Source organism: Labeo rohita, chromosome 16 (genome assembly GCF_022985175.1).
Source record: "Labeo rohita strain BAU-BD-2019 chromosome 16, IGBB_LRoh.1.0, whole genome shotgun sequence".
Classification (NCBI taxonomy): Eukaryota; Metazoa; Chordata; class Actinopteri; order Cypriniformes; family Cyprinidae; genus Labeo; species Labeo rohita.
Window position 1 is genome coordinate 4,214,901 of NC_066884.1, and position 16,309 is coordinate 4,231,209.

Genomic DNA, 16,309 nt, shown 5'->3' on the forward strand with positions numbered 1-16,309 from the left:
GAGTCATATGTTTGACATTAAACCGGTGTTCCCCTCTCTCTTCTTTTTTCAGCTGGGAGAAGAATCCAGCAGACTTTGAGCCGTACCATCTCAAACTGGAGGAATGCATGTCTGCGGACCAGATTCCCACCACGGAGCACATCCAAGGCTACGTGAAGAAAGTAAGAACCGACCGTTTAGCTTCTTGTACCCAGTAGGAGCACATAAGTGAATCATGAACATTCAAATCCGCTCATGCATATTAAAATACTGCTAAACATTTCTGACAAACTTAGAGTTATCAGTTCTGCCTGAAACTTATCTGTCCTGTTGTTTACTGCATGCAAGTTAGATATTAAATGGATTTTTTGTCACAATGCTTTATGGGATTGACTCCTTCATAAAGGGTACATGCAATGCTGCTTTACAATAAGACACAAGTTTATTAAATAAATTTAAATCCTTGATTGTGCCATTTATTGATTTTTTTTTTTCTAATTTTATTTATTTATTCTACTACTGTTCTTTGAATTTTTATGTTTATTTATTTATTTATTTTTAATGACTGTAACAGTTTAATTAATTTCTTCTAAGGCAGTCTTTTCTGGGTTGGTTTAACAGAGATTAAAACAGTGTGAAAAAATAGCATTATCTTTGTACATATAATTACATTCATTCTTGAAAACAAAAACATTTATCAAAAAAATAATATGACAAAAGAAGGTCTCTTAAAAGCCAGCCTTTGGAACAGCCTTTGTGTGTCTATGATGCCTTAAAAGTTGTCTGTAATGAATAATACCATAGTCACTATGGTATTTTGATGGTAATATTTGTAAGGAGAATATTTGTAAAACAGAATATATCTCTTTTTTATAACCCCAAAATGTTATATTTTACAGTAGTAAAAAAAATGGAAATAAATAAATAAATAAATACTCTAAAATACTCTTAAAAAAAGTAAACACATTATCTTGTTTTCAACTTTGATAATAATAAGAAATGTCCCTTGAGCATATTAGAATGATTTCTGAGGATCATGTGACACTGAAGACTAGATTAATGATGCTGAAAATTCAGTTTTGCATCACAGAAATAAATTTTAAAATATATTTAAACAAAAAAATATTTTTAAAATAAAATTTCACAATATTTACTGTATTTTGACCAAATATATGCAGCCTTAGTGAGCATAAGATACTTTAATATCATTTATAAATCTTACATACTTCAAACTTTCATCTGAACTCAAAAAATCCTGCAATTATTTGATTCAAAGTACAGAAAAAAACAGTATTTTTTTTTAAATATTTTACTATTTAAAATAACTGTTTTCTATTTGAATATATTTTAAAAAGTAATTTATTCCTGTGATTTCAAAGCTGAATTTTTAGCATGATCCTTCAGAAATCATTCTAATATGCTGACTGCTGCAAAAAAAATGCAAAAAAACATTTTATTATTATTATGTTGAAAACAGCTGAATAGAATTTTTTCAGGTTTCTTTGATGAGTAGAAAGTTCAGAAGAACAGCATTTATCTGAAATATAAATATTTGGTAACATTATAAATGATCAATTTAAAGCATCCTTGCTAAATAAAAGTATTAATTACAAAAAAAAAAAAAAACTCCAAGCTTTTGAATGGCATAGTGTATAATGTTATTTCAGATAAATGCTGATCTTTGGATCTTTCTATTCATTAAAGAATCCAAAAAAATGTACTCAACTGTTTTAAATATTGATAATAATAATAATAAATGTTCTTGAACAGCAAATCAGCATATTAGAATGATTCCTGATTGATTATGTGACACTGAAGACTGGAGTAATGATGCTGAAAATTCAGTTTTGATCACAGGAATAAATTGCATTTTAAAATATATTCAAACAGAAAGCAGTTATTTTAAACAGTAAAAAATATTTCAGAATATTACAGGTGTTGCTGTATTTTGGCTCAAATTAATGCAGTCTTGGTGAGCAGAAGAAAAAAAAACTTTAAAAATCTTACTGTTCAAAAACTTATGACTGGTCATGTACTTCTTGGAGTCACTCTATAGACACAGACCTGAGGTGCGGCGCACATCCAGGCGCGATTAATCGCAATGATCCATCACGACTGTGATCCTTCCCCCCGTCTCATCAAACTCGGAAATTATTCAGTGCCCCTTCACCGGCGGAAAAGCCCGGCGAGAAAAAAAATGTCTTCTTATCTATGCAATTTCATTTGCATCATTGTTGCAAATATAATGACAGGACTCCCGGCGTCAGCGTTCAATATGCATTAAACAATGCGACTGGAAAGGACGGGCCTGTTCCCGGTTTAATTTTAGAGAAAATAACCTGCGCACCTCACGGAAACTGAGTCGGCTGGTGTGGGCGAAGGCGTCAGATGGAGATAGTGGTGGCAGGCCTCAGGCTGGCCTTTATTAAAGCAGCATAATGGAAAATGGCATCATTAGCATTCCTTGACAGTTAACGATTCAATTTGGTTTGATGAGAATTCAAATATTGGCTTCCAAATGCGAACTGACAATAAAGTGGTAGATGCTCGACTGATTTGGGATGCAGAGGGCAGTCAATGGTGGACCGCTGCCATTGTAATCAGCGCTTGCTAATTTCAAATAGCTGATGGTGTGCAAGAAAGAAAGCCGCTTTTGCAATATATTGTTTTGAACTGCCTTTTATTGTTAGGGTAATGTGGCATATCAGTCGTTTTAATGTTCTTCCAATGAGGAAATGAATGAAGCTACCTTCTCGAAATTAAACTTTTTATCTTCCACAACGCAAATGCGATGCTAAGCGGTGTGGGAGCTTTATATCCTCATCCATGTTGACAAATTTTGCTGAAATTTGCAATATCATAAAAACGTTCAAGATGTTGTCTGTGAACCATTTTGAGAAGATCTGCTTAAACCTGGAAATCGGCACAATCCCACAAAAAAAATCTCAAAATTCGAGGGCACAGTAAACCGTGTAATCTCATACTTGCAGGACGTACACTACTGGACCAAAAGTTTGGAATAATTCATTTAAAATGATTTATTTATTTATTTATTTAGCCAAACCAAGCATTTAACTGAACCTTGGTTCGAATAAAAATACAGAAAAAAACAAAAATGAATAAAACAATTGTAAAATATTTTTACAGTTAAAATTAGTGTTTTCTATTTAAATATTTAATAAAATGTTATTTATTCCTGTGATTAAAAGCTGAATTTTCAGCATCATTACTCCAGTCTTCAGTGTCACAATATGCAGATTTCCTGCTTAAGAAATATTTCTTATTAATAATCTTGAAAACTTCATTTTTTATAGCAAACTATTGTTGATGACTAGAAAAGAACAGCATTTCTAATTATTATTTTACAAATATTATTTTGTTATCTTTTATTATTATTTTTTTAAATATTTTTTTAATTATTATTTTGACATTTTTATTTTTTTAATTATTCTTTTAAAATGATTTAGAATCTATTATTATTATTATTATTATTATTAAGTGTTTTTTATTTAAATATCTAATAAAATTGTATTTATTCCAGTCATGAATAAAAATGAAATGATAACTTATTTTTTTATAGAAACCATAACCTTTTTTTGTCAGGATTCTTTGATGACTAGAAAAAAAAACTGCATTTATTTGAAATACAAATAATTTTGTAACATTGTGAAAGTTTTTAGACATTTTAAAAATTGCCTTTAAAACTCAACATATTGTGCATTTTATTACCTTAACACTTAATGTAATCCTATAATGTGTTCTTGTAATTAGTCATTTTTAATTATTATTTTTAAATATTTTTTAATTATTATTTTACAATTATTTTAAATTTATTTTTTAATTATTAATGATTAAATTAAGTTTAAAGATTAAAATTAATAATTGAAATAAGTCTTCAGTGTCTCATGATCCTTCAGAAATCATTTTAATATGCTACTCAAGAAACATTTCTTAAAAAGATACTTTTTTTGTCAGGATTCTTTGATGACTAGAAAAGAACAGCATTTATTTAAATACAAGTAATTTTGTAACATTATGAATATTTGAATAAAAAGTATTAATTTATTAAAAAAAAAAAAAAAAAATCTCAGTTTTTCAAAAGATTTGAATAGTAGCACATACAGAAAGTTTGGAATAATTACTTTTTCTTATGTTTTTAAAAGAAGTCTCTTATGGTCACCAAGGCTACATTTATTTGATCAAAAATACAATGAAAACAGTAATATTGTAAAATATCGTTGCAATTTAAAACAACTGTTTTCTATTTTAATGTTTTAAAACGTAATTTATTTCTGTGATGCAGAGCTGAATTACTCCAGTCTTCAGTGTCACACGATCCTTCAGAAATCATTCTAATATACTGATTTCCTGCTCAAGAAACATTTCTGAAAATTCAGCTTTGCATCACAGGAATAAATTAAATTGTAAAATATAATCAAATAGAACACAGTTATTTTGAATTGTAAAAATATTTCACAATTTCACTGTTTTTACAATATTTTCCATCAAATAAAAGCAGCTTATATGTGCATATATGTGAAATTTCTTTTGTGTGAAGGCTTTTCATATGTTAATGCCTGGTGGTTACGTGCTTGTTTTGTTCTCAGAGCATATGGGAAAGATGGCTTAAGGATTTGAAGTTGTTTAATTGTCAGCTACAGTAAACAAATCTTATTGTTTAAGCAGGATAAACCAGCACTAGCCAGACCAGCACGGAAATCTGAACTGTCAAGCAAGATATATAGTCTTACTCTGTTTATATCTCTCCTCTCAGCAGATCCAGGATGCTGCGGATCAGGGCATCATGTTTGTGGGCTTCATCCAGGAGCCAGCTGGCCTACGCCCACACGTGCTACGGCACGGAGAACCAGAGGAACCCTCCCTCTCCCTGCACTCCAGCCCCAGCTCGCTGCACGGCTCCGGGCTGACGCCCAGCCCCAGTCCCCTGGAGGAGCCGGAGCTGGGAGACGAGTCCGGAGCGGAGAACGAAGGGAGAAACGGGGGAGGTGAGGCTCTGAGAGAGGACGTGAAATCTTCTGAAGGTGGAGACGGAGGAGATGATCTCTCTGTTGAGAAATCAGGATCTGGTGAAACACAGCAAGGAGATACACTGACACAAAACAACAACGACACGGCCAAACTCACAGACACAACCGAGAAACCCAGCAGGTTGGCCCTGACTAAGAGTGGTGGGTTGATCGTCTTTATCCTTTAATCAAACTAAATCTCACATAACTATATTACAGTTATATTACAGTCTTTTAGTTCCAACATTTGACTCTGGCCAGGGCTGGGTGATGTTTTTCGGCATATTTTGATAATATTCAAAAAAGTATTTACACTACTGTTCAAAACTTTTGGAGTCGGTAGGATTTTTTAACATTTTTAGATATTAGATATTAGTTTTAGTTTAGCGAAGTTTTTTTTAATGTAGAAGTTTATTATGCTCACCAAGGCTGCATTTATTTGATTAAAAATGCAGTAAAAACTGTACAAATGTGAAATATTATTACGATTTATAATAACTCTTTCCTACTGTAATATATTTTAAAATGTAATTTATTTTTGTGATGCAATGCTGAATTTTCAGCATCATTACTCCAGTCTTCAGTGTCACATCAGAAATCATTCTAACATTATTAATCATCATTATTAGTGTTAAAAACAGTTATGCTGCTTGATATTTTTATGGAAACTGTGATACATCTAGTTTTTCAGAATTCTTCGATGAAGAATCAGTATTTATTTTAAATAGCTTTTGTAACACTGGAAAAGTCTTTTTAATCAAATTAATGCATCTTTGCTGAATAAATATACTAAAATTCTTAAATATAATATAATAAAAATATATATATAAAAAAAATTACTAAACCCAAAATTTTGAAAAGTTGTGTATGTACTGCTGTTTTATATACACTGATTAATTTGCTTATTAAATGGCTTAAAAGGTAATTGCAGTGATTCATTTAATTGAACAAAAACAGATGAATCTGTTTAAAATAATAAAAACGTGTTTTCAAAACTCTTTTTCACTCATTTTAAGGTGATCAGTCTATTACAAATTCAATTAAATTTAATTACATTATTTTTTAAATTAATTGCATATCAATATTTGTCCAGAAATCCCCCAAAATGATCATAATTCAAAGACGTTTATAGTTTCATGGCAAACAAATAAACTAATACAGATTTTTAAAAAGCCAACATATTTGTGCATTTTATTTCCTTAACACTTAACATAATCCCATAATGTGTTCTTGTTTTTGTTTTTTTTAATTTTTTAATTATTATTTTTTAATTAATTTGCCATTTTTATTATTATTTTTAAGTTATTTTATCATTTTATTTTTTTCATTATTATTTTGACTTTTTTTAAATTAATTTATCACTTAAAAAGTGGACTGCTTTTAAGTAGACATTTGAATTCAATTAAAAAATATATATAATTACATATTATATCATATAAATAATACTGCAAAGTACTTTTACATGGACAAAAATATTAAAGTGCTAGTTTTAAAATAGGTACACCTTTAATATTTAGGTGGAAATTTTTTTTAACATTTTTAAAATTATTTTACTTTTTTTTGTTTTACACTTTCATTACAATTAAACCATATTTTCATCCCAAAATCTTTTTTATTTTTTCCATTTTATTTTTTTTTCTAAATTTTCATTACAATTAAATAACATTTTCATCCCCAAATTTCTCGGCAAATGAATATGTTTAACTAAAAAAACTAGACAAATATGTAAAAAATACTAAAGGTTAAAATACTGTAATGCAATGATTTAACTAAAAATAAAATGTATATAAAACGCTATTAGTTTTATATATTATAATTATTAAAATATTAATGTTAAAAATATTACATTCAAATATTTAGATTAACAAAACAATAAAAATTATTAAATTAAAAACTAAATTGTAGTAAAAATACTTTATATAAAATGAGTTAAATGAGGGCAGTACTAGAAATATTAGAAATAAAACAAATAAAATACATAAAAAAATATTAATATTAAAAAATAGGAATTATTACTAACATTCTTTTTTTTTGCAAAAGAGGTCTAAAGACACTTTATTTGTCACAATGTTTACAACATTGCCTAATTTTAATATTGGCAGCATAGCAGTCGCGAAACATCGCCCAGCCCTAAAGCCGGCTGTTTTTCTAGATGTGGTGATCACAGTTAGAAAGATCAAAGCTCATTTGTCTTCTGGGTGTCACACACTGTGAACGCATCTCGTTTTTGTCGTTTTTGTCTCAAGAAAAGCATCGTCACAGAGTTTAAGCAATGCTTTGACGTATGGGATTGGGCAGACTTGGCATTTCCGAAAACTCACACAGCGGGTGCTAGATTAGGCTTTGTTCACCCTTCTTTTTCCGCCAGCAACCAGATGGCAAACCTCATTCTCAACATTAGCTAGGGAGCCATGTTTTTTGCAAAAACCGTGGCATTGTGCGCAGAAATCGCCGTACCATGCGAACGAGGCATGCTGGGAGTCCTGTGCCGGCAGCAGCCCGAGTCTCCATCTGGATGTGGAAGCGACTTCGTCAGCGGTGGAATTATCCTACTGTCGCCACCGGTGGCCTCACGCTACACCAATTTTTCTCATTCAGCCACAAAATGACAGCTGCCAGGAGTCCTTTGGCACAGCACTGCGTCTTTATGACTTATCGCCACCGCTGATAAATATAGTCGTTCCCCGCTCAAGTCCCTCTAATGCTCCGGGTGAACATCTATAAAACATAATGGCGCTGGTCAGCAGTGTGAAATGCTCAGAGCTCAGATGAGGTGCAGGTTTGTCAAAGGGTTTTAACGTCCCGCGCTGCCGCTGTAAAGCCATCGAGTGAAACCTGCATTCAGAACAGAAAGGCAAGATTACTTGTATAGTTCATTTCATGCACAGTAGTCCTTACATAGTAAAATGAACATTTAAAGGCCAATACTCTGGGGTTATCTCACAAAATGCATTTTAAACCAAAATGAAAAAGAAATAAGAATGTGAAGTGTATTATAGGACCATTTTTTAAAATGATGTCATTATTTTAATGAGAAGTCTTTTAGGTTGTAGTCCTAAAATTGTGCAAAAGAACTAGCACAGACATGGATTTCTTTAGAACTTTCTAAAAATGAAAAATGTGCTGTATGAAAAGTCTAAAAATGTAGAAATACAAAAACATTTTTCTATGCAAAAGATTTGAAATAAAGGAAAAAAAGCAAATGTATTGCAGTGTAACGGTCAAGGTTATAACAGTCAGCTAAATCTAAAACTATAAAAATGCATTTTAATTACTTGTTCATTAAATATTTACTAAAATATGTATTAAAAAACAACAACAAAAAAATAAAATATTTAAAAAAAAAAACACTTTTTAATATTTAAATATTTAAATATTTTATTTCAGCTAAATGCCAAGGCAATATTTTTAATTTTCATTTAGCTTAAATGAAACTTCAACTTAAAATGTAATGTACTAAAATAATTAAAACTTACAGAAATGACATTTACAAAAAAACTAATACAATTGGAAAAGAAACAACAAAAAATACTAACATTCATATAAAAATTAACACAAAAATTCATTATAATTATTTATTTATTTTTATCAAAACAAGGTACAATAAAAAAGAATTTCATTACTTGAAATAAAAATGAATATTTACTAAAGAGTATAAAATAGACTATATTACTATAAATAAAAAAAATGAATAAAACTGTATAGACATTTACAAAAAACTGATAAAATTGCCAAAGAAACACAACAAAAATTGAAAAAACATTCATATTAAAAATTCTAATAATAAAATAAATTATTTATTTTTAATCGAAACAAGGTACTTGAAATAAAAACTACTTACTCTCTCTCTCTCTATATATAATATTTTGTAAATAAATATTTATTTTTATTTTGTAAATAAATAATTATTTATTTAATATATACATAAAATATACATACATAAAAAATATTTAATTTCAGGCAATATTTCTAATTTTCATTAAGTTCAAATGAAACTTAGACTTAAAACCTTGTACTAAAATAACTAAAACTTAAAAATAAAAACGAAATGTATAGACATTTACAAAAATAAAAAAATAAAAAAATAACATTGCCCAAAAAAACCCCAACAAAAATTAGATAAAATAAATTCATAAAATAAAATATATATATATATATATAGAAGCATTCACACTCATTTATAATAACAAACGTAAATTAAAATGAAAATTAGGGAAAGAAAGGGATGGATGGGTGGATGGCTAGTTGTATTATTTCTTAAGCACCTTCAAAGAAGTGAATCAAAATATTATTGAAAAACTAAAACAGTATCTCAAAACTTCTAAAATAACACTAATAATGGTAGGTGTAAAGTGCAGTTAAATAACAAAAGACACAGAAAGAGTACAACTGACCAGTTTTACAGGAAATTACGTAGTTCCACTGAAAGCAATATTTATTTGGACTGTGTTTAATATGGTGTGCTTTGTTTTAACACACGATTCACTAAAGGAGTCTAGCAGAAACCAACGGCAATGCTAAAATAGGCAAGCCTTCGTGAAGTGTGTCGAGAATTTGCTCCTTTGAGTCAAAAAACATCTATTTATATCTGAGCCGTAACTTTGGTGATCAGCCGGTGGGATGCAACCCACATGCGAATATTTCCATAGTTATGGGCTCCTGTGAAGACGGAGGTCAGGACTTGTGGGGTTGTGTTTGTGTGTTGATATGATGCAATTCAAATGCGGATTAGGCAAACACTTGATGACATGTCGCGTTCCTTGGCAGTGCTAACTGGAGATATCCAGCGTGTCTGACCTTGTCGCAAAGCTTGGAGGCCTGTAACGGGGTCGTTTGTGTGCTTGTTTTCCCACTAAATGTCCAACGCTTTACCAAGACTCTCTGAAAGTTAGCAGATGTCACAGAGACAGTGGCTTTCATGAGTGGAGAGCATGACCTTCTTCACATGTTGTGTCTCATGAACTGAATTTAGAGCTGCAACCAGCTAAATAATGTGCAGTTTTAATGTAGGCAAACTTATTACAATTTAATCACATTTCCCTCCATTAATCCTTATTGCATTTTTTTTTTTTCATAAGAAAAAAAATATTACATTGTAATGTAAAGAGTTCACTAAAAATAAAACAAACAAAAAATAAATACAAGTATTTTTAAAAATGTTAATTAATATTAAAATATTAAATAAAATATTCAGATTAAAAATAAAATTATATAAATTAAATTTTAATTAAAAATAAAATAATAAATGAAATAACAAATGAAAAAAAGTACTACAAAGACTATAAGTAAAATATAATATATTTAAATATTTAGATTAAAAATAAAACAATAAAAATAAAATTGAAAAAATACATTTAAAAAATAAATGAAATAAGGTCAGTACTACAAACACTATACATGAAATAAAATATTAATATAAAATATTAATTATTATTACAATATTAATATAAAAACATTAAATTAAAATACAATTATAATAATAAAATAGTTAAATTAAAAATAAAATAAAATAAACAAAAACACATTTTATATATATAAATTAAATATTATAATAAATGAAACATTAATATAAAAATATGAATAATTATTAAAATAATAATATTAAAAATATTAAAGTATTTTGAACTAAAACTAAAATTATACAAAATATTTACATTTAAAAGTACTACAGTTTTATTTTAAAAATAAAATTGTAAAAATAAAATATTTAAATTCAAAATGAACATATATAAAAATAAAAAAGAAATAAGGTCAGTACTACAAACACCATAAATAAAAGAAATAAAATATTAAAATAAATATTAACTATTATTACATTATCACTATTAAAAATATTAAATTAAAATATTTAGATTAACAATAAAATTCTAAAAATAAAATATTTAAATTAAAAATAAAATACATTTTATAAAATAAATTAAGTAAGGTCTGTACTACACATCCTATAAATAAAAATATGAATTATTATAAATAATAATATTAAAAATATTACATTAAAGTATTTTGAACTAAAACTAAAATTATACAAAAAATATTTAAATTTAAAATAAAAAGTACTACAGTTTTACTTTTAAAAATAAAATTGTAAAAATAAAATATTTAATTTCAAAATGAACATATATAAAAATAAAAAAGAAAGGAAATAAGGTCAGTACTACAAACACCATAAATAAAAGAAATAAAATATTAATATAAAAATATTAACTATCATTACAATATATTAAAAATATTCAATTAAAATATTTAGACAATAAAATGATAAAAATAAATTTACATTAAAAATAAAAATATAAATTATTATTACAATAAAATATATTTAAAATTATACAAATAAATAAAATATTCACTTAAAAAAGTACTTAAAGTACTACAGTACTACAAATACTATTGTGATGTATAAATACTTTACAATTGCCATATATAATTATAAATAAATGTTTTGCATTTGAGTAATAGAAATGAGAGGGATGTACATAACTGTCATGAAAATAACTATATAAAAATCTAAATCTAAATATACAAATGGCTGTTTATTCAAAACATAAAACTTTACCTCTTTCAGTTTTTGGACCTGGAAGTACACGTACTCTCAGCTGCGGTTCTCATGTGGTGGACGCAAATCCTCCTCATTTCCATCTCGCTCTGGCTCCTATTCATAAAAAGGACAGAAATAAAGTAAAAACCAGTCTGTAATAAAATGACGCACATGTACTGCGGACATTACAGGAAATGGGTTTATAGGAAGAACCTGTTGTACCCGAGCGAAAGTAAAACAACAATTAATGATTCATTCTTGCTGAGAGTTGTGTTGTAAATGCATGCGGCTCAGAAAGCCATTCAGATCGCTCTCTCCCGTTGGCTTTTCTAGGTCCTGTCAGAGACGGTTAATGACTCAATGCAGTCAGCGGCAATCTAAATGATTGCTGCCAGAACAAAAGTGCATCCATATTTATCTTTTCGGTCAATTTCCCATTAGTTCTAATACAGGTCTGGAAATAGGGAGGTTTTACTGGGTAAACCAGGCACACAAACAAATTCATCTTAGACTATCGTAATCCATTAGGTGCACTCTCTTTCTCTCTGTGGCAGATGTAAATAGCATTTTGTTTTTCAGCCAAACGTAATCTCGTTGAGAAGAACGAATGGTCAATTCTTTCGAGTGCAGGCCGGTCTAGTGAGAAACGATGGTCCTAAACACTCGTTCGAGATTGCCACTACATCACCTAATTTCCTTAATTACTCACCTCCGCTAGACCAGGACACCAGCTAATTAGTTGTTAAGCCCATCTACAAGCGAATTAATTAAGTGTGAAGGACCACAGCGAAGGAACACACACGAGCAAAGCAACAAATCTCATAACCCTGCTGACAAAACCAGCTTCAGTTTGGGTTATGGTGGGTAGTTAGTACTGATTTAGTCTCTGACTCCGACTGAATATTCGCCCAGGATCTACTAAATTAAATGAAAATGTCATTTTTATTCATTGTTTTACATGTTTTTTTAATAATACATAAATATAGTACATAACATTGATTGTAACAAATGCTACTAGCATCACTGAATCATGGTACCATCGTAAAATTCACGGTTCAGTACGTTTTCGATACAGCAGAAAGAAAGAAATGCCAGAGAAATGTTGTTTATTTTTGACTGACAAGACTTGTGGTGAAAGATTTAGTTTCTAAACGAAAAATATTTTAGACTTTGGAAGGTCTTTTGACTTTCGCCGTTTATCTAAGATAGAGTTAAGTGTTATTTTATTATCATTGAGATACTATAATATTTTTATTAATATTTTAAATCAACTTCTATTTTTTTATATTTTATTTTTATACTCTATTCGTATTTTATTATTATTTCACAAAAAAAAACCTATTTAGTTCTGCGTTTTTTTTACTCTCTATACAGTTTTTGTTCATTTTTAATTCCGTTTCAGTTTTAGTTTTTATTTTTATTTTTTGTTTTCATTTTGTTACAGTTAATGAATTAATGAATTGTTTTGAAATAACAAAATTATTATAATTGAAATATAAATCTTAAAAATATTATAAATATAACTAAAATATTTAGATTAAAAATAAAATTATAAAAAACGTTTTATAAGTACAATAAGTTTTATTGTAACAAAAATAAAATGGATAAAATTTAATATAATATAATTATAATATAAAAAATATAATAACATTAATATAATATATATAAATATAATAATAGAATAGAATTAATAAAATATATATTATATATATTTGTTATTTTAGCATTAAAATAATATTATTTTTATAAATTTTTCGAATCAGCTTCTATTTTTATTTTTTTTATTTTCTTATTTTTATTTTTTTCATATTATTATTATTATTATTATTATTAGTATTAGTATTAGTATACCAAAAACTTAGTTCTGTGTTTTTGTTATTTTTAATAGTTTTTGTCTCTATTTTTATTATTTTTTAATTCAATTTTAATTATTTTATTTTTAGTTTATTTATTTTATTATTTATTTTATTTCAGTTAATTCATTTTTATGGTGTAAATTTTAATTATATACATAAAAAGATAGAATATATATATATATATATATATATATATATATATAATTAAATATATAATTGTATAATTGTGTGTGTGTGTGTGTGTGTGTATATATATATATATATATATATAGTCAACATTTGAAGTGGATCAAAACCTTTCAAAGTTGTCCTAAAATAATTTCCATTCTTGTCTTTGAACAAGTTTTTGATCCACTTAAAATGCTGACTACTGTATATGTATATATATATATAAAAATATATATTTACAATATATAAAAAAATATGCAAATAATTATAATGACAGTATCAGTTCATTCAATCACTGTCGATCCCCCTTCTGATACCGTGTTCATTACACTTCTTCTGCCATTAAAATGTGTTCCATTTTGTAGTTATTCTCATGTATTTCCATTGAAATCTGTGTTTGACATGTCCACAGGAGCCGAGCTCTTTGGGTTGTTTAACTACCCGGGCCGGCGTGAGGGTCAGCTGAAGTACTACACCGTTAAAGTGCCTCTGCGAGTGCAGCCACAGGGCGAGGGCATCTGCACTATGGAGGCCAACTGGCTCGATCACATGACTCAACACTTCAACAACGGAGCCTCACTAGTGGACGGATACTTTCAGCTGGCCAATGACAACGGTGAGTTGGCGAGATAGTTATCAAACATTATAAACAGTAGCATTTGATACCATTACTAAACCATGAGACTTTGATATACAGCACACTTTCATTATAAAAGATTTGTTATGATATATATCATATTACATATGATATGATATATTCTGTTATTTAAATCATATTGCAAAGTATCTAATGGAAAAGTGCTTGTGTTTAAAAAACAAAAAACATATATATATATATATATATATATATATGTATATATTAAATAGCATAATATACTTAAAGGATAAATAAATTCAAAAATGGTATACATAAAAACAAAACTGACTAAAAATATAAATAAAAAAAAAATCAAGTGATTCACTAAATAAATAATAACAACATAAAATAAAGTAAATCAAGTAAAATTTAAGTGGATAAAAAAAAATGCATGACTTAATACATAAAAAATAAAATGTATAAAATTATATCTGAATACTACATGGTGGTAGTGTCCAAAAAAATGTAATACTTGTATTACCATTTTTTTATAAAGTGTAATAAATGATTAAAATATATTAAAAGATGGAATACAGTAAATAAATGTTACAAAATGGCATACATAACTCAAAATTGACTTATTATAAATTGACTTTATATATATATATATATATATATATATATATATATATATAATAAAATTTAACATAATAATGTAAATATAATAACAATAAAACAAAAAAAAATTAATATAAAATGACTAAAATATATTAAAAAGTAAAAAGTGGAATACACTAAATGAATTTCCAATAATTTCCTAATAAATAATCATTTCCAAATAAATAACCAAACAAACAAACAAAAGAATGCATATATAACACAATAAATAAATAAAATAATAAAAATACAATCCTAAATACTACATAGTGGTAGTTTCCAAAAACAAACACGTTTTATTTTTCTATGATATATTTCTATAGCAACACCATTACTAGTAATTAGTAATTTTATAAGGCTTATGATATTATTAATATTAATATGTGCTCATCCTATAGGTGATAAATTGATGGATTTAATCCCCTAATAAGTAAATTAAATGCATCTTTTAATAAATGGATGAGGATTTTTTGGAAGATTGATTAGTTTGACATTATACTCGTGTGATCCATTCATAAATCATGCTATTAAAATATCTTGTGGGGTTTTGCTCACTTGAGTGCACCGAAAGCATTTTCCGCAAGCGCAGTTGTGGATCTTACAGCACTGTGGGAAATGCACTGGTGGTTTGAGTTTTGCTTTGTTCCTTTGATGGCTAACCGAATATAGACTGTTTTGCGGCTGGGTTATAACATCGGGGACACGGGGAAAGGAGGGTATTTGTCATCATTTAGAGCTTTCTGACTCTTCAAGTGGTAATGATGTGGCAAGAGAACGTGTGCAGTGGTACCAATGACGCAAAACCCAAGCCTCTTATTAGTTAATTAATTTTCTTTAATGACTCTCCTGTACAGTCAGTAAACCCCTGCCAAGTTCTGTGCAATTCCACCGAGGGAAGTCGTCCTGAGATAATTACTGAGCAAAAGCAGAAATTAATTTGATTTTTACATTTTCGGAGAATAAAAGAGTGGTATTGGTCCGTGCAAAACTCATGGCCTCAAAGCTCTGGTGTTCTGGTGGTTGCATACAGGCAAAAGTCTCTATTCTGACCTCTAGATACGGCACAAGTTCCTCATTCAATGCAAATTGGCTGTTTTATCTCTAACCAGGCAAGAATCACAAGTCCAATAGCTTGGAAAAGTAAAAACACACGTCTGTTTAGCAAACCACATGATTTGAGGCATTACGCATGTCCTTAAGACAAATGTAGGACAAGCAATGGCATCTAATACTTACCAAACTAACTGTGACTATAAACAATAATACAGATGCTTGTCTTTGCAAAGACCAGTAATAAAGAGATTTTAAAATTTTATACATTAAATGAATAAACAAATTGACTATACAAAAAAATACTGATATATACATAAAATTTAAAAAGACTATATAATAATAATAATAATAATAATAATAATGCATATATGACTTTAAAAATCAAAATTATCTTAAAAAATAAAAAGTAGAATACATAATCTTACCTAAATAAAAATATAAAGTATAACAATATATA

General features: G+C 28.0%; 1 protein-coding gene across 2 annotated transcripts in view; it reads left to right on the forward strand.

Moving 5' to 3' along the window:
- LOC127178985 (raftlin) overlaps positions 1-16,309 on the forward strand; it is a 122,434-nt gene that overhangs the window by 65,184 nt on the left and 40,941 nt on the right. The window contains exons 4-6 of one of the 2 annotated variants that reach the window (XM_051132214.1): positions 53-161; positions 4,754-5,168; positions 13,978-14,181. In XM_051132214.1, the coding sequence (XP_050988171.1) occupies positions 53-161; positions 4,754-5,168; positions 13,978-14,181 (728 nt within the window). The remainder of the gene's footprint in view (positions 1-52; positions 162-4,753; positions 5,169-13,977; positions 14,182-16,309) is intronic. The other variant, XM_051132215.1, reaches the window with a different exon arrangement.